Genomic DNA, 19,780 nt, shown 5'->3' with positions numbered 1-19,780 from the left:
CAACTGTCAACTACAGACACAAACATCTCCAATCACCAACTGTCAAGTACAGACACAAACATCTCCAATCACCAACTGTCAAGTACAGACACAAACATCTCCAATCACCAACTGTCAAGTACAGACACAAACATCTCCAATCACCAACTGTCAAGTACAGACACAAACATCTCCAATCACCAACTGTCAAGTACAGACACAAACATCTCCAATCACCAACTGTCAAGTACAGACACAAACATCTCCAATCACCAACTGTCAAGTACAGACACAAACATCTCCAATCACCAACTGTCAAGTACAGACACAAACATCTCCAATCACCAACTGTCAAGTACAGACACAAACATCTCCAATCACCAACTGTCAAGTACAGACACAAACATCTCCAATCACCAACTGTCAAGTACAGACACAAACATCTCCAATCACCAACTGTCAAGTACAGACACAAACATCTCCAATCACCAACTGTCAAGTACAGACACAAACATCTCCAATCACCAACTGTCAAGTACAGACACAAACATCTCCAATCACCAACTGTCAAGTACAGACACAAACATCTCCAATCACCAACTGTCAAGTACAGACACAAACATCTCCAATCACCAACTGTCAAGTACAGACAAACATCTCCAATCACCAACTGTCAAGTACAGACACAAACATCTCCAATCACCAACTGTCAACTACAGACACAAACATCTCCAATCATTAACTGCCAAAAAAAGGCACTAGACGCTTACAGCGTCACCTGCAAAAACCTGAATAGGAATAAAACTTCTGAAAACTGTCAAAAACACAAAACCATTTTACCGACTGCTGTGAAGGAGCTATTTACAACAGTCTACATGTAACGTCCCTTTAAAACCACGTGACTGATTATAGTCAATACACTTCACACGTGCACGTATACAACCGTCGCATGCCTACAAGTAGTAGTGGTCTAGTGCCGTGACAGAAGTAATTAGTACAAGAATTAATGATCACCACTTTATACTCAACAGAACAACATATATTTCCGAAGATCAGCATTTAGGGAAACACCAAGGTCACACATCGATTGCTTATTCCAGTCTAGAAAAATCAGAGCGTTTAATTGCGAGGGACTACCTCAGGGTAACTCACTTTTGTTTCTGTCGCACACAAGAAGGAATTGATTTTGTTTTTTTGTGTTGTAGTATCCGGCCTGCCTGTTTAGATCGTTTTTTTCAACACTACCACCAGTAGATAGATTGATCTCAAAAAGGTTGGAAACAAAAGAGGTTTAAGTGAGCGGGCAAACGTGATATCAATGGGAAATCAGAACAAAACACGTAATGATGATTGCTCACAGCGGTACCAAAAATGGATTGATCTCTTTTTACACAACAGCGATAACAAGTAGATACATATATTTGTATGTAAAACGATTTACAACCTACACATGCAATGCCATTACAATCAGCACGCGTAATTATGTATCAATAGATTCTATCTATGTTTAGTTTTGTTTTCCCAATAACTTTCATTGTGAACATATATATATTAAAGTAATTCATCGATATCCTTGAAAATATGTTGGCAGTTATGCTGAAATAATACAAGTGAAAACCACCTTGGTTGGATAACAGCCCTTTACATGTATTTACGCAAAGATAGGCGTATTTCAGAACACGAAGGACTTGTTTCACAGTTTTACAGGTCCCAGAATTTTATTAAATTTTCAATATTTAAGTACATATATTTGGCCAAAATCAGGATATTTGAAAGTGAACAGCAACTGTAAGTTTATGAAACATTTTCCAAAATCTTGAATTTGCTAAAATGTTTATGAAAAATTATGATATTTTCCAAGTTAAACTTCCATGAATTTATATTTGTAATACAAGCAGCAGACTTTAATGAAGAGGATTTGACCCAATTCAATGATTTATTATAAGTTTTTGAACAAGCTTTGGGGTAAAATGTGCACCCTGGCTCACACTTATGACAAAGATCATAATATGGGCCATAGATGACTTTTTGATTTATTAAACATACATAATTAGGAGTTTACTGGTGTAGTACTAATAAAACACAATAAAGATAAAATTGGGATATGGGCAAAATTACATTTACCGTGAAAAAGGTCCTTTATATTAATCTTCTACTTAATTGGCATGCTGTTAAACTTCCTTACGTCTTTAGCAACTTTACTTTGGTTAAAGACATTTCAGTGCCTAGATATATATTTTCTCTCCATTTCGTTGTCCTTTCTCGATTATATTTTGAACTAAAACTGAATGAATTATTCATTACCAACAGCGTAATCGGTCAAGTGGACAGCTAGTTTTGCCAATTTGTCGTACAAATCTGCTACGGTTTCCTAGCAATTGTACTTTGGCAACACTGTATTTAAAGAAAGAGCTTAACCTAAATGAAACGTCTGTTCAAGAAAAGTGCACGTGTGACAATTCGATTAAGAATACAATGATTTATCTAAATATGTGTTTGTTAGTTTATCCCATTATCCCCCCCCCCCAAAAAAAAAAAAATCTGCTATATCCTTTACATTATTCCATCTATCTGTCACCTAAACTGCATTTATAGTAACAATTAGTAAAACCGGAACTCGTTTTATGGTCTACAAGTTTTGAAAATTAATAACATTATACACGTGTCGCCGTTTTGGTATGAGAAATGACGTCATATGTAAATAGGAAAACTGTTTATCAAAGAATATATTTTAACAATTTATACGTCAGTTATAACTATCTAATTGTATACCGACAAACTCTCTAGCTTCCAATTTAAACGCTCGTGGACTCCAACTGCGTCGGTAATTTGGGAATTTATCTATATAATGTTTGAAAGATCTCTTAGACTTTACTGTTAACACACTAAGATGCTGATTAACTTTCAAAGCACAGTAGTTAAAATCAAGCACTAACCTCAGTGTGACCTTTTACTGCCTGATGCACATATGCGCGTTGTTATTTAATTAAAAATAATAACCCAATCCCTTTGTCTGAGATATAATTAATTGATAAAGATATTATCTGTGATGTTTAACACTGATTTGGATTTATCGTGATTAAATTAATCTGATATCTGATAAAGATACGAAACTAAACATTTGAAACTATGGGACGTCGTCCGTTCATATACGTACATGTATATATACTGTGTGTGTTTACGAAAGTTTCACGGAAAGTATATTTTGGTGCTGGCGCTTCTCCCGATAGCAAGCAAATCATCCTCTTTAACAATTGTGCAGGTATATCAATGCCCCTAAATACAGAAGAATGGAGATTGTTGTTGCGTTCAAGATATGGAGTTTAATCGACGAAATAAAAATCAGATCAATTAGACTCAGGATCGTTATCAGAAACTATTTGAACGCTGAAACAGGCAAGTCATGTGATTATGATAGTAGCTCTACGAAATTCGAATTATACGTCATTACGTAATATCGTGCTTACTTTCATCTCAAAAATGAGAAAACGACACGTCTATCAAAATCATAGGATAGTATTGAAGCAATAATTGTCTAAATAGAAATCGCACCTCAAAAATCGAAACGTTCCCCAAAGGCATCAACGTTTACTAAAGAGTAATAGATTGTGGTTCTATAGCACTCTGGTCAGTTGAAAAACATTTTGAAATTTCACGATGCATATACAGATCGGACTCTTTTTGTTTAAGAAGACGACAGACAGAAGATTTTAAATGACGGTAACAATCCCAGATTCAAACAGTATCCATCTTGTTTTATGAACGTTTCCTGTAACAGCGCCTTACGCCAAATCTGAAAAAAAATCAATATTGACACGGCATTCAGTGAATGCACGTCTTAGCTGTCACCTCTACCCTCTAAAGACCATCAACATTGTCATTAATAACACTATGTCTATTTCAACTTGTCGCAAAGCACTCAAGGAAAACCCCTACGCACTCAAGGAAAACCCATTTTAGAACATACTATAGCTTTTTGATACCCTAAGGCTTCACATCAGAACTAAGGCTTTCGTATCCTCGGCGCTAAAATCATACCTTACAGGTATCTCAGCTGATTCAAAGCTTGTGAATGTCCTTCGGTCTCGACATGCAAACCTTCCTTAAGTCTCAGGTACAAGTAATCCATATCATCCCGTGTGATTTCATTTAGTCGCGACTAAGCCATGTTCCTTTTCAACTTTTGTATTCTTTGGATCTCGGGTAACCCCCACCCCTTGTGAATTATTGGAGTCTCAGTGAACTAAACCTGCACCATTTGTGAATCCTTTGGGTATGGGCTTGCTCCGTCCTTTGTGAATCATTTGTTCACCCTGCGGGTCTCGGACAGTCCAGATTGTGCATTCTTCGAGTGTCGAACATTTCACTTCCTTCAGATTTCGGCCAGTCCACAGTCTTTGTGAATCATTTGAGTCTCTGCCAGTTCACAGCCTCTGTGCATTCTTCAGGTGTCGACCAGTCCACATCTTTTATGAATCCTTTTGATCTTGATAAGCAAATATCCTTTGTTAACCTTAAGAGTCTCGGCTAGTTCACACCATGTCGGTAGATTTATATCCATGGGGCTCAACTAAAGCAATGACCGTGATTCTCGGCACCAAACTACATGGACACTAACTTGTTATCCTTACCTGTTTCTGTAAACAGTTTTCTACAGTTATTGTCAACACCCAAACGATCTAAGACATCTTCAGAACGAATTCCCGAAACATTGGAGAACTGACAGAATAACTATCCCAAATGTACCATATTCATAAGATTTTCTCTATGTGAAAACCAAATATTCACCAAAACTGGTGTAGCGATGATACCGTCGAACCTCGTTATCTCAAACCCCGTTTAGTTCGAAGCATTTCGTCGGCCCCTGCTTAACTTTACACAAAACATACGAACACTCTTAAATCGAATACTGGACTATCTTGAAGTTTGCCTATAGTCCCATCGAGTTCGAGATAAGAGGTTCGAATGGAATTATTTTTTATAAGTTTAACATTATATAGTGATATGTCTTACTACCTGAGGGGACTAATTTTGTTTACGAACACCGCCGCGTAGCATACGGCATTGTAGACGCCTAAAGACAAAACCAAATGCAGCGTGTTCTATAATAACCTGCCAGGTAAATGAATAGTTGTAATAATTACTCCGGATATTTTGAATCTGAACAGTGCTCCAGATGTTGTGTATTATATCTCCATTTAGTTGGTTTAGTACATATACAATCAAACTGGAAGAGATTTCCGGGAGGAAAAATAATGACGCGAAAAAATGAGAAGGAATGGATAGTATATATAACACAATTCGTTACCAACTATGAAGTTTTCATAACTAATGTGCAAATTCCTACTAAATGGATTATAATTTAAGTTCTTAAGGCCAAACTAATATTAAAGGAAGGCAATTAAAACAGACAACATGAATAACTGCAAAGGTCAAATCAATAAAAACAGAGAAAAAGTTTTCTATCACAAGGACCTCCTCACCTCAATAAAGGAAACAATTGAGTCATATTGATTATAATCATAGTATTACCTAGTCATCGAAATGAAAACTTTGACAAGAATTCGATGTGATCTGAAGACAAAGATTGTTACCGTTCATATTAATCATAAAAAAGTCAATATCCGAGATTGAGAAAACAGGTCAGGTCTCCCCTGCAAGAAAAAACATTCGTTTTGCGTTGTTTTGCACGTTGAGAGCATTAAATCGAGTTGTTACCGCCTTTCACACCGATTATTTTTCAAATCAAATCACACAGCATAGTCCTCAAATTGATTTTTTTTCTTTTTCATTTAATTTCTTCGTCATTAAATGAGGATTCACAAGCATAAACGATTATGGAAATTACACCTGTCGACCATATCACGGAAAACAAAAGGGGCTAGAATATCCGGCCATGAAACCTAATCAAAGTATCATTTGTTTCTTCATCGTGAAAAATGTAATCTCTGAGCACCTGCAGCAAATAAGTGCAATAAATACAACGAGAGACAATATTAATGAAATTTAAACACTTTTCAATAATGAAAAAGGAACAGATGAATCTACAAATTAGAGGATATCTTTGTAAAAGCAACAGTTCTGTGCGGTTTGCGCTGTCAGAGCATGCTTATTAAGTTAGTTCAGTTAGTATTATCGTAGTTTTTTACGCCAGAGATGCAGATTCAATTTTTTTTCGGTAGGGATTTGTTCTTCCCTGTTCTATTTTTGTAACAATATATATATATATATATATATATGTATCTATGTAAAATTAAAGTTAAGAAATATATGTCAGCACGGACTTAAACCAGTCTATTCCAAGTCCGAGATGTCAGTAATCGAACAGCTGCTGTACCGGAAGTTGTCAGAGGGCATCTAATATCTGGTCTGGAAAATATCGCTTTTTCCGGACATGGCAGATAATGTTTGTTAGTTGACGTATCGAGATTGGTATCAGATATATAAGTAGATTCAAAGTGTAGAATATATCATGTAATTACGTGGTAATGCGCACGAGCGATTTGTGACTGACGTCTGGTTGACATTCACTGAATTAGTTCCCATCAATCCGATGAACCATCGAGGTCAGTTACTGTTCGAAGGGCAGGGTTCGTGAGGCAGAGAAAACAGCCAATTGTATTCATACATTGGCCTTTTCCAGACCAGCAGGTGATATTTAACTGAATGATTAAGTTAAACTTTTTTTTTCAGCAAAGATGGTTTAAAACTTGCTCGGTGTTCCAAATATAATATTATTTAAAACACATTTTCAAAACAAGATATCAGTATAATATTTACGTTTTTGTTTATTTCAATTTTTTCAAAAGGGTGAGAGTAAACAAAGAAAAGATGGAAGTGAAAATATCTTCATTAAAGGCAGATATCACTGAAGTTTGGCACAGCCTTCAAACTTGTATAGGGGGTTCCAGATCCGGTAGTTATGCAAGAAAATGTGACATGATCGTCCGTATTGTAATCCATGAAAGATGATTCTAATATCGAAGTATACGTCTCGGAATATTTTTATCGATCGACGATACGGGTCTAAATTCACCATGCTAAATTTTTTTTTTTTTTTGGTCTGACAATACTGAATAGTCTAACCATAAAGTGACACAATCTTTAAGTACTATCCGACAGTTTACGTATCTTTTTGATACTATTCGATTGATTTATCGAAGAACTAAATTTGACGATTTTCATCTCAGAGCGAGACAACTCCATAACATCTGAAGTCATATTATCTCATACTTGTTGTTTTTTTAATTGAAGCACCGCATGAGTACGAAATGTGATATCGCTTGTCTGCACAGTAAAAGCTCCGATTCCGGAAAATTCCAATTAAATGACCAGAACAATGAATTATATTTTTATCAAGCTAAGCACCTAAGGTATTCTGAACACCGAGTATTCTCGTACTTTCTGAATGTTCAGACAAGCTTAGTTCGTTTTTTACTCAAATTTCAGAATAACAAGGCTCTACTGTACATTGAAATCCGAATATTGATACAAATATATCATATACCAAGCAGCTACATCACTTTTCTGGGCTAATACGATTTCCAATATAACGAACAACAGCACCGTACAGCTTCTCAGTGTGATAAAGACGCTTAAATATCAGAATCAATATAACGCCAGGAAACAAACACTTTGGTGACACCCGATACAATTTCTTCACACTTGTATACCACAAACGAACTCTATATGAACCGTTATTTGCCTAATTGTTGTTTTCCAACGCGCTTATTCGATTTCAGTTATTGGAAGACCTGTCCATGTGTGGTGAACCTAGTTAACTTGTTAGGCCTGTCATTGACACGACCAATGCCAGTACTATCAAATCTGTCATGTTCATATTCAGCCTCGATCGGAGAATTTTATCAGTTTTTTTTTTTTCGAAAAGCTAATAGCTGTGATCATTTGAAAAAAATGTTGCGTTTATCCGAGGTTTTTAATGTCAAATTTTGAAATACTTTTTTTTTTTTTTTTTTTTTAAAAAAGCATGTATTGGAAACTTGGAGTTGTATCAGACACTTGCTGGACTGAAATACACATTCGTTAAATGAACTGTAGTAAGACTTTTTAAGTGATGGCGATCTGTTTAGCACATTAATTTTTTTCCATTATTTATTTGATCATGATCATTTACAACAGTAATATAATTCCGCCTTTCATTTTCAACTATTATGAAAATTAGAGATATATGTCCACCTAAGGGAGATAACTAATGACACAGTGACAGATAATAAATATGCTTTAATAAGAAGGGGTCTCAACGTCTGTGTTTTAAGGACAGGCAAAATCAACCCCCCCCCCCCCCCTTGAAACAAATTGACAGGAATTACATTGTTTACGTTTTCCATTATTATCACACAGAAAAAGTAATTTTTCATTCCCTCCACTCCCTCCTCCAACCACTCCGCGATAAATATAGTTAAGTAAATCAACGGGCTTTTTTTAATTACCAAATAAATATAAAGAAAAGATGTCAAAAAGTTTGATGGATGTCTATAATTTTGTTAGAACATGGATACGGATTAATATGATTACTAATCAATGGCGAGCATACAAGTCTTTTTTCTAATTCTGTGTAACTAATTATTTACAACACAACATCAGCAAACACAGCTGTAGAAATATAACGATCTTCTACGGGAGCAGAAAACCGGGCCCTAGTTATTAACTTATATGTTGATTCGGTACAGTGAAAACACGTGCCAAGAATAAACGTGTGTGGTACAATCTAAAATTAGTCACCTTATAAAAAAAATTAACATCTTAGCACGTGGTGGACTTTTCATCATAATTTGTACAACAGATAACACGTACATGCATGTGCAATAATTTGTTTCTCTTTTTAGACGCCGAGTTGTGCACGAGAACTGATGCCGAAAAACTCAACTGAACAGTCTAAACTTATGCGTACTTGTCGGGACCTGTCCCCGATATCCCTAGACAACATAAACAGTATTATGATTGTGGTCTTTGATAATTTCTTTTTATATTGAGTCACGGTTAGAAAAGTAAGACGGAAATACAACAGAAGGAACAATAGAGAACTGCTGAATTTACAAAATGAGTTAGAGACGTGAACTTGCAAGTACGCGAAAAATTCCATTGTAATTTTGAAGTTGGCAGAAATGATAAAGCTATTATTTATTTATGTCAATGAAACGTAAACTCTAGAAGAAAGTTAAAAATCACTTTCTAATTCTGGTATTTGACAATTTTGTTGATATATATATCAGTACAAAACCCTATATCACATTCTCAAAACTGGATTGAACAAGCGTTACAAAAAACAATAGAAAGCAGTAGACATTAATTGATGTCGATGTTAGTGAACAGCAACAACACTGCACCCATAGCTAAAGTCTTGTCTGAGAGGCTGTACTGTATCAAATTATAAGTTCAGGAGTCTCCGTGTAAATCTTTCTTTCGTTCATATTTTGCCCTAATTTATTGAATTTGAGTTAGGAATATGTTGTCGTCTTGGAATTTTCTTGATTTTGTTTGGAAGATGAAATGATTTTATAGCCGTCTGTTCACTGTTATACGTCTAAGTTATATTTAGTACATAACATGTTTATACTCACTATTTACGTAAGGATGAAGTATTGTAATGACTTTGTCTGTACATGCGTTATTTGCATTATCAAGAATTAATCTATTCGAGATATAACTTGTACACAAGGGGATTATCACGAATTAATCTATTCGAGATATAACTTGTACACAAGGGGATTATCTCGAATTAATCTATTCGAGATATAACTTGTACACTAGGGGATTATCACGAATTAATCTATTCGAGATATAACTTGTATACTAGGGGATTATCACGAATTAATCTATTCGAGATATAACTTGTACACTAGGGGATTATCACGAATTAATCTATTCGAGATATAACTTGTACACTAGGGGATTATCACGAATTAATCTATTCGAGATATAACTTGTACACTTGGGGATTATCACGAATTAATCTATTCGAGATATAACTTGTACACAAGGGGATTATCTCGAATTAATCTATTCGAGATATAACTTGTACACAAGGGGATTATCACGAATTAATCTATTCGAGATATAACTTGTACACTAGGGGATTATCACGAATTAATCTATTCGAGATATAACTTGTACACTAGGGGATTATCACGAATTAATCTATTCGAGATATAACTTGTACACTAGGGGATTATCACGAATTAATCTATTCGAGATATAACTTGTACACACGGGGATTATCACGAATTAATCTATTCGAGATATAACTTGTACACACGGGGATTATCACGAATTAATCTATTCGAGATATAACTTGTACACTAGGGGGTTATCACAAATTAATCTTAATTAATAAAAACTTTGTTATTTCAAAACTATAATGCAAATCTGTTTACCGTTGTAAAAATGACAAATTTATTTTATACACCGTCAATGCGATGCATACAGTATTTGTAGAATTTCTCACATCTTGATGGTGGTGATGCTGTAATTCATAACATACTGTCGAGCTTAATAGGTAGGTTTTTAGGAAATATGTTCATCTTCTTGTCACGAAAATCTTGTTGGCTTACAATACTTACTCTCGTATGTACTTTAAAAGATACTCTCTTGAATTAACATAAATCTGACTCTACGTCATGCTTTCGGCAAGGAAAGTATTTGAAATTATGTTAACAAAAGTAGCGATTAAAAACCTTAGTAAACGCCTGAAACAAACTAAATACAGGTCAAAACAATCGATAAATGCTGCGTGTTATGGGCTACTTTATTCTATTGAGCAAAATGGCGGAAATCATAAATCGCACCTTGGGAATAGGATGTCTCGAGGAGGAAGGGTATTTATTACAGTTCGTTCAAACGTCTTTCCTCCATACGTGACAGTGCATGGGTTCTATGCCTTGCAGATGCAGTGATATGAAGCATAAGAATGGCTGCCTGTAAAGAACCCGTATGTACTGGGGAAACTGTAACTTCCGGATTTCTTACAATAAACAGGAATAGGAAAGCTATTTATCACAGTTCGTCTAAACGTCTTCCTTACATACATGACGGCGCTTACGTTCTCCACTTTCATTATATTGGAGTAATACATGTAAGTATATAGTGAGGGGACTATAAAAGGCGGGGATGAGAAAACAACTTTTAACTAGTTATAAAAAACAAACTGTATTAACCGAAATCACAAGTGTTAGAGTATATATATCTGATAATGTGGTTATAGTTATTAAGTAATAAAGACAAAAGCCTAAGACAGACACATCGTCGGCGATGTTAATGATCTTCAGCAAGTCGGAAGTTATAGCCTGGGACAAAACGATTAACATATATGGACTTATCAATGATATTTAACATTTTGTCATGACATTTGATAAATACATTCGGTGACTAAGAATTTATGACCGGACCATTAATTTTGACTTTTAACGTAATATGACCATGATATTATACAGATCGAAAAAGATGATCAGCTAAATAGACAAAAACGCTGTAACTTCATCTTCGTTCTTAAGCATAAATTCTGTTTTCATAGCATAAATTACTTGACGAAACGACACAAACATAAGCAACTCTATACTTTAAAAGGATATTTGATCAACCAATGCTCTCAAAAGATCCTACACACTACGACTAATTTAAAATAACAATAACTTGTCTCCGGAATCAGGATAACGTTTCAGAACTAAATCTAGATTTCGAAATGAGAGAGATTCACAACACAATCAAAGGCTGATTATGGAAATAGTTGACGAACACGTGCTTTGGTGTCCGCTAATATCTTCATAAGATGATCAATGTATTTAATTCATATCTTGGAGTACATGGTCTGGGTTGATATATTACACTGCTGTAATCTGCGCGTGTCTGAAGGTTTAGTTATAAAACGATTGCCTTCACACTCAAACTAGCTAGAGATATTCATGTGCAAAGTATATATGTATACTGTATTTTTGTAAGGTAATTGTACAAAATAGTTTTACTTGTACATGTATTGTATTGCAACAATATGATACAAGCACGCGCATGTGTGCACGTACATGTATGTACATGTCCGTGTAACTACACACTTACAAAAAATTAAATGAACATAACATTTACAATGCATCATTGTATACATATGCACATTTCAATCATTTGTAAAACGGATAAGAGCCCATCAGGATATTTTTGGAGCTCCTGTGATCCACTGTGTACATTTCATCTCCTTCGTGCTGGTCACTACTAGTTACAAATGGACACTATATTGCGTTGTCTTGTACATTACTGAAATAGTGAACATTGATTTATCTTAACCATCAGGTCTCATCGTTTCTTAAACAAAAAGGTTACAAAGTATGGCCTTTTACAGTCTCCTGCCTATATAAAAAAATCTTAGATGAAAATAATACCAGGTTAGAACGATGTGAATATTTACACAATATCACATGACATATATCAATGACGTCACGACTTACCTATGGTGGTGACGACGGTTAGAGAGAAGTAGAACGCGCCGGCGAACTTCCACTGTCGCCCGGACTTATACGGCATCACCTTAAGGATGTTTCTGCGCAGGCGCTCATAGTCTTCAGTGGTTATGTTGTAATTTGATTTAAACGTCTGCTCCTGCAGATGATATTTCCGTCGGTGTTCGTTCTCGTATTCTGACTCTAAGGCATCAAAAACTGCCGCTCCGATTAAAAGGTAAGTGAACGTACAAACGATTAGTGATAGAGTTCGGACGTTTTGTTTCTTCATATCCTTCCGACCGTATCCATAGTATCAAGTCCCTGGAACGAATATCGTTGGCCGTGTGTTTTCTTACTGACTTTTCATGCAAACCACTGATCAAATAAATTTTGGAAGACTTAGGAAGAGAAAATAAGAAAATAATCAGCCGTCTCGAAACCGGAAGTTTATTCTTTCACTCACTTCCGGTTGTCTGCTTGCGCACCCATTTATCATTTGCTCAACCTTTTTCCAGGACGGCTATTGGATCCATGTATACAACAGACTTTCGATAGAATCAAGTTAACATGTCGGATTAAATTTTCCTTCAAGACGATGAAAATAGATCTCATTAATGGTGACCTTGCCCTTCACCCATATCACACCTAGATGTTCCCCGCGTGGTGATAGTTGCCTTGGTGAACAATTGGTGCGGTAATCCTCCGGCTACTGATTGTGAACCATTACCCATGGCCTGATTCGACAGGTAGGAGACGAAGATCCAAGCAGATTGCTGTTTCTCTGTTCCCTCCTTATATAACATGCTAGATCCATCTAACCTTGTGTCTGAAAAGAAAACAAAAAAGAAGCTATGATGTTTGATTTAAAAGCTCCTTTCAACAATTGTTATATATCTGATGTTTAGCAAAGCAATGACGTCACACAAACCCATATTCGGATTAAGAAATTAAAAACTAACTGGAATGGTACCAAAAACTGTTGATCTGCGGTCTTACGTTATTACAACAAATCCTCGTGTATCAGTCTTCTCTCAAATAAATCAACAGCCATTTAACCAACGAGACGTGGATTTACATCACAGTAGTAAAACCCGTGTTTCAAACGAGGCAGTTTGATAAGGAGATGGAGTTTTATTTACCAGGTGTAAAGATTTGCTTAAATTCCCACACATTTTCTTGAAACTTTTATTGAATGAAAGATTTGAAAATCTTTCCTCTCAAGCTGTGCGAGGTAAATGGAGTGAGATCTGTTTTGTATGTACTATCAGGTAAATGTACACGATAAACATAAATCCACTGTCAATGCATTATGTGTATAAGAACTAAGAAAGTTACATAACACAGAAACATAAACAATAACATGAATGCAACAGGCATATTCAGGAATCTTGATATCTATATTATAATATTACAAATATAGAGAGCTCTTTGTCTAATTATAGAATTACGAACGTATATCCTTTTGTAGCATTATTACTTATCGACCAGTATCTAACGATACTATACAGATAACGTGCGATATCAAAGCTGGTTCAGTTCCTTAAAGTATACACTAGATTCGACATCTTTCGCTATACAACAAGTCCCGTATCTAACGATGTAGCTGCGAATTGAACATGTCGAAAGCAATTGTAATTTGAATAATACCCTCTGTATGCGCTCTTATCAATCTCTGCAATGCGCGTGTTAGATAACTTCTCATCTAACAGTACACTCTACATGTACACTGTATTTCATACAACACAGTTTAAATCCCTGAGTGAGAGACACACTTCATGTACCTAATTTACGAAAATTATGTTTTGTCGCTCGCTTATATTTCCTAAATTGCACATTTCTTAGTACTAACCATCGGTCTACGTAAACACTAGAATCCTGTTTATGTTTCAGTACAAAAAAGGCTGATAATGCATTGTCTACGGATCGTGTCTTCAAAATCTCCAGATCTCGTTCTATCTCGCGTGATTGCATGTGTATGTACTTGATGAAAAGACACTGTTAATTCTAGATGTTTTACTTTTTGGACTAAACTTGTTAATGCACGGTGCATTTTGATTCAGTTGTTATGAACATGAGTTGTAAGATGATGGTTTCAAAGTTCCAAACTTTTTTATTAGGATTTTAAATCGATTGTCCGATTGCTATCTTATATAACTTTATGATGTGGATTTATACAGCAACAGCGATATACATGATGCTAATCCCAGGCAAAGTAGATACACCAATCTGATCAAGTATCATATCAAAAGTGGCGACAGTTCGTCATTATCCATCAAAATGGTGCGAAACTAGGGCTCAAATATAACAGCACACGTACCAATATACAGGGTGGTTTCTTATAACAATGTCACCAGTAATCTGAAAAAAGTGGTTTTGTTTTTTTCTTTTTCCGAAATGATACAAAACTACTGCAACAGAGGTTTTCTCTTCAATCCTGTGTAACATTACGAAACTTTGCTGACAGCTTTCAACAATTCCACTAAACTAAAATCACACTTCACAAACAACTGTCATAGGCAACTATGATGAAATATGATGAATATTTTATAGTATTGTTTAATAAATGTATCGATACAAAAACATCGTGAAATAGACTTTATACTTGACAAACAATTTGGTTCAAACACCTCTTCCACGAAACAAAATATACTGCAATAACCCTCATTTCCGGTCAGTAATGGCACCGGAAGTTATGAAATTCTGATTGTGCGGAAAACAACAGTGAGCAGATGACCAGGCAATTCGCATATTAAGCAGACAAAGATTGTCCTTCAAAGTACTCATATTGTGGCTCCATGATTTTATAGGTAATATCCAAACCCGACAGGTCTTCGCTGGCCAATCTCAAAAACTGAGAGGTTGTGATGAACACGTCAATTAGTATATTACAATTCGTTGTTATCCCGCGTTCTATATGATTCAATGCCGTTGTTCGTATTTCTCATATAAATAACATTAAATGCTCATTAAATACGGATTAGACAATATGGAAAATAAAGTTTCTGTTGTTAAATTTCAAACATTGTATTCATCTTGGCAGATAAATTCAAATATAATCCAGGAATGTCTCAACATGTTCCGTGCTCTGATAAGTTACCCGTCGACATCAAAACCACTACAAAACTTTGAGGAATGCCAGCCTTTGTCTACACGTACTAAATCTCCTCGTTAATGTCAAACATCAAGTGTCGTTGAGTGCATGTTGTATGTGTCAATGCTGTTCAGAATACACATTTATTTTATATGTTACTTGGTACTCTCATTCTTTGCCGTTTTTCTCAGCCCTTTTTCCTAACACCCTCGGGTCATCCCTTTTTCTTTCTCGTTTCTCAACTTCTTCTTCACTTCGCATCATCCCTTCTTTCCTTACCTTTAAACTATGCCCCCATTCTATCCAAGCCCTGTTCCCCACCTCCTTACAAAAGCCCGATCTACCAAAAAAGTTCTTCCAATCTGCGAACCATAATCCTCTACACCCAACTCTACGTCACTCGACCTCTTCTCCTACTTCCGGTCAATACCTGCCTCCTACAACTCCACATTTCGACCTCTCTTCTGACCTCTGAACTCTGTCCGTCTCTTCCTAACTCGACCTCTTCTCTAAATCGCAAAGTCCGTCACTCTCATTTCAACCATGTTTCAAACCATGCATGTCTTTGCTATCACGACTGCGTTTTTATATCCATATACCCCCTCCTTATATATCTCTCCAGCTCTTCTACTATCCTTGTTCGTCCATCATTTTACCCCTGTTTCATGTTTGTACAAATTTAAACTCTTTTGAAAAATCGTAACATCTGTTGGCCATCACATACGAAGCACACTTACCTTATATATGTATTACATCAAACTTTGCTGTTTTTTTATTCCGATCTCAGTGCAAGGGATTCATACATACAGCACCCATAAAACACTGCGATACATATCAACACCATCCTATCCTTTTAGTGAAATATGCAGCACAAAATGGACAGTTTCACGACTTGTCATCAGGGCGACATCGAAGAGATAAATTTTATAACCACAACCAGGATAGTGGTGCGTTGTACTCTTAGCATACACTTTGTTCGAATTCTGTTACCAGTGGGTCGTCGTAGATACAGAAAATCATATGGCGAAATGTATGATTGTATCACACTAGCGTCATCGTATATATTTTCTCTCTAGTGGGTCACTGTAGATATAAAGCATTATCATTAGGTAAACTGCACGCTTTTTCACATCTACGTCACGGTCACGGTAGAATGATAAATTTGTTTATTTGTTTATTTGCTTGGTTTGATCGTCTCGTAAAACGTCACAATCATTATTAAGTGGTTTCATTGTAGTAGGTGGTTGATACGTATATTTCAATGGACAGTGTCTTGTCCAAGGACACAACTATACGTCCCCAAAGTCCGCCCCGTTTCTCAGCTTCATGAGAAACACAAACCGCCATGATACATATTGAAACACTTTAAATTAGCTGATTATACCGTTGAAGCTCGCTAACATGTTGTACTTATTTATGTATGTATTTAATTGATATTACGTCCTCTCTTACGGCCTCTGAAAGACCGGAAGGCCGGAATAGCGGACGAAAGACCAATTAGATAAATACCCTTAACGAACCCATTTAGATATGAACATTTCAAATATTTTATATCTAATACGTATATAAACGATCACAGAATTGGTGCTACTGTTTCCGTCCATATTTGCTTCTTCCGATTTAGATTTTTCTAAACCATCTTCAGGATGTACAAAATTTAGAGCTCTAGCATCACTCAATGAAGAATGAAAAAAATCTGTGCTTTACAGTTGGATCAATCATACCATATGTCGCGTACGTTTTACAAAAACGGATCACCGTATTGATATCGCGAAAATCACGTGATCTTCAGCCTTGTCACCACAGGGTCACCGTAGACAAATTTAATTTCAGTTTGTCATAGATACAGTGAATTATCTGTCTAGTTTTATCACACCTGCTTCGTCTTCCATACATTTTTATTACAGATGTACATCAGAGAATGTAGTGGAAACAGTTTTACTTCGCTACACGACAGACGGATCACTTGACAGGTCGATTCATAACTCTATATTGCACCTTTTCTCACGTGACAGTGTAAAGCAAGGAGCAGAGGAAATGTGAATTCGTAGATAGATGGAAGTTCTCGTAGACAACAAGGTTTGTGGTTCCCTGTGGATGTGATAACGGAACTGACGAGGCATAAATATGCGAGTAGATTATAGTCACGTGCTTAACCGGATATCGCTCATTTTCCCATAATTACTTTCGATTTTTTAAATGGATTTTGGAGGATAACTTTATTGTTTTCTTCTTGGACACATATTTATGAAAGGTTACTGTCGACTCGGTTGTCTCGACCATATTTCAATGGAGTTTTTTTCACATAAATTGTGTTCTGGTAACACTTAACACCTACTTGGTTTTTACTTCTGTTCTGACAGACCTACATTTTGCATGTCTGACAGTTTGTGCTACATGTAAATTCAATTGCATTTATGCACCCCCGAACCTGGAGATGGCTAAAGGAATAGATATAAAGATGCTTGGCTCAGATTACCGAGATAGTCAAAATTAAGTGATAATTCTAATTTTAGTTGTGACAAAAGAGGATATAACAAATATTTCGATGCCTACAACCCTACTTATAAAGCAAATATCCCCTTGCAGTATAAATCAATAGCCACTTTATTCTATAAAATGAATATTTCCTGATAGTATCAGTTCATGGCAATTCTATTTTATAAAATAAATATCCCTGGAATTATAGATTAATAGCAATCCTATTCTATGAAATGAATATTCCCTGATAGTATAAATCAACTGCAATCCTATTCTATGAAATGAATATTCTGCGGTAGTATGAATCAACGGCAATCCTATTCTTTAAAATAAATATTTCCTTGCAGTGTAAACTAATGGCAATCCTATTCTATAAAATGAATAATTTCTGGTTGTATAAATCAATGGCAATCCTATTCTATAAAAAATATCCCTGGAATACAAATCAACGGCAATCCTATTCTATAAAAAATACCCCTGGAATATAAATCAATTGCAATTCTATTCTATAAAAAATATTTTTCCTTGCATTATAAATTAATGGCAATCCTATTCTATAATATAACTATACCAAGGTAATATGAATTAATGACAGGTGTTGAATGTATAAATACAAACATCGTGTTGTATAAGGCCTTATTCAGAAAATTATCAGTCTATAAACAACCCATGTCCTTACATAATAGAAAATTAACAAAACAAACCCTCAATACTTACTTGTACATATGTTGAAAACTAACATTTCAATACTTATATAGTGACAACCTGCTTTTCATGCATGGAAAATATTCGTTCATTTTCCTTTTGACTTCTTTTTTTCATCAGGAGAAAAACATGTTTCGTTTACACTTAAGGCCAATCGAGCTTGACTATGCCAGTCGGAGCACGGGTCTCATCGTACGCGTTGATGCAAGTTGCTTTAGGTGCAAATATGTTAATCCAATAACGACGATCAATTTTACAGCCCATCGGGGGAGGCGTACCGGTTAGATGTAACGCTCAGATACAAAGGTGTGATATTTTTATATCGAACTTCGTCCCGTTATTATTTCTGAAGTCAGCAAGGACAAGTCGCTGGGACACCTCTCGCCTTATACTAGGAGAATATCGAGGTTATCGAAAAAATCTATTTGATGAAAAACCTTAATAGTATTTCTCAAGAATACAGGTGCTCCAAGATCTGTAAACACGACAAGAAGCATGCAAAACAATTTATGGCGTGAATTCACACTGTGTCCGCCTGTATCTCAGGGCGAAGTTGTTACAGTCTGCCTGTCACTGTTTCGATTTCTAAGCAGATGAAAGCAAAATAATCCAGAGTTCGATTTGCTAGAACAAGATGCACCGCACCATTGTAAAAATAACATTCTTCTTCATGAAATTAGATGAGCTGTGCAAATAAAACACACCCAAAGAAAATAAATTTTCTCTAATTCCATCTGTACGAAAGATACGCGTGAAAAACCGATACAAATTTAGAGTTAGATACTGTAGAGTGAAATAATGAATTAAACTGCATCATATAGGTGTTTCGTCTTTTAAAGCTTCGTCCGTTAGTGCCAAGCGCCCCGATGATTGAAACTAAGGAGCGGACACATGAAGATGAAAATTGGTGAGATTCATGTAAACAAAACCATTCAGATTCCGGAGCTGAAATTTCAATATGTACATTTCATAATACTTAATACTGAAATATCATTTTTAAAAATATATCGGTTCATATTTGTCGTATCTTCGTGCATTATCTCTGTCCACAAAAGGGGTATAAGCGCAGTAGAAGTCA

General features: G+C 35.7%; 1 protein-coding gene across 1 annotated transcript in view; it reads right to left on the bottom strand.

Moving 5' to 3' along the window:
• Positions 1-12,714, bottom strand: part of LOC132564730 (two pore potassium channel protein sup-9-like) — a 43,612-nt gene extending 30,898 nt beyond the window's left edge. Inside the window, exon 1 of the mRNA XM_060229363.1 lies at positions 12,432-12,714. Coding sequence (XP_060085346.1) covers positions 12,432-12,714 — 283 coding nt within the window. The remainder of the gene's footprint in view (positions 1-12,431) is intronic.
• Positions 12,715-19,780: the final 7,066 nt, after the last annotated feature.

Source organism: Ylistrum balloti, unplaced genomic scaffold (genome assembly GCF_031769215.1).
Source record: "Ylistrum balloti isolate Yb309-2 unplaced genomic scaffold, AGI_CSIRO_Ybal_v1 Utg369680, whole genome shotgun sequence".
Lineage (NCBI taxonomy): Eukaryota > Metazoa > Mollusca > Bivalvia > Pectinida > Pectinidae > Ylistrum > Ylistrum balloti.
Note: the sequence above shows the minus strand (reverse complement) of the source record. Positions and strands in the feature narration are given on the sequence as shown.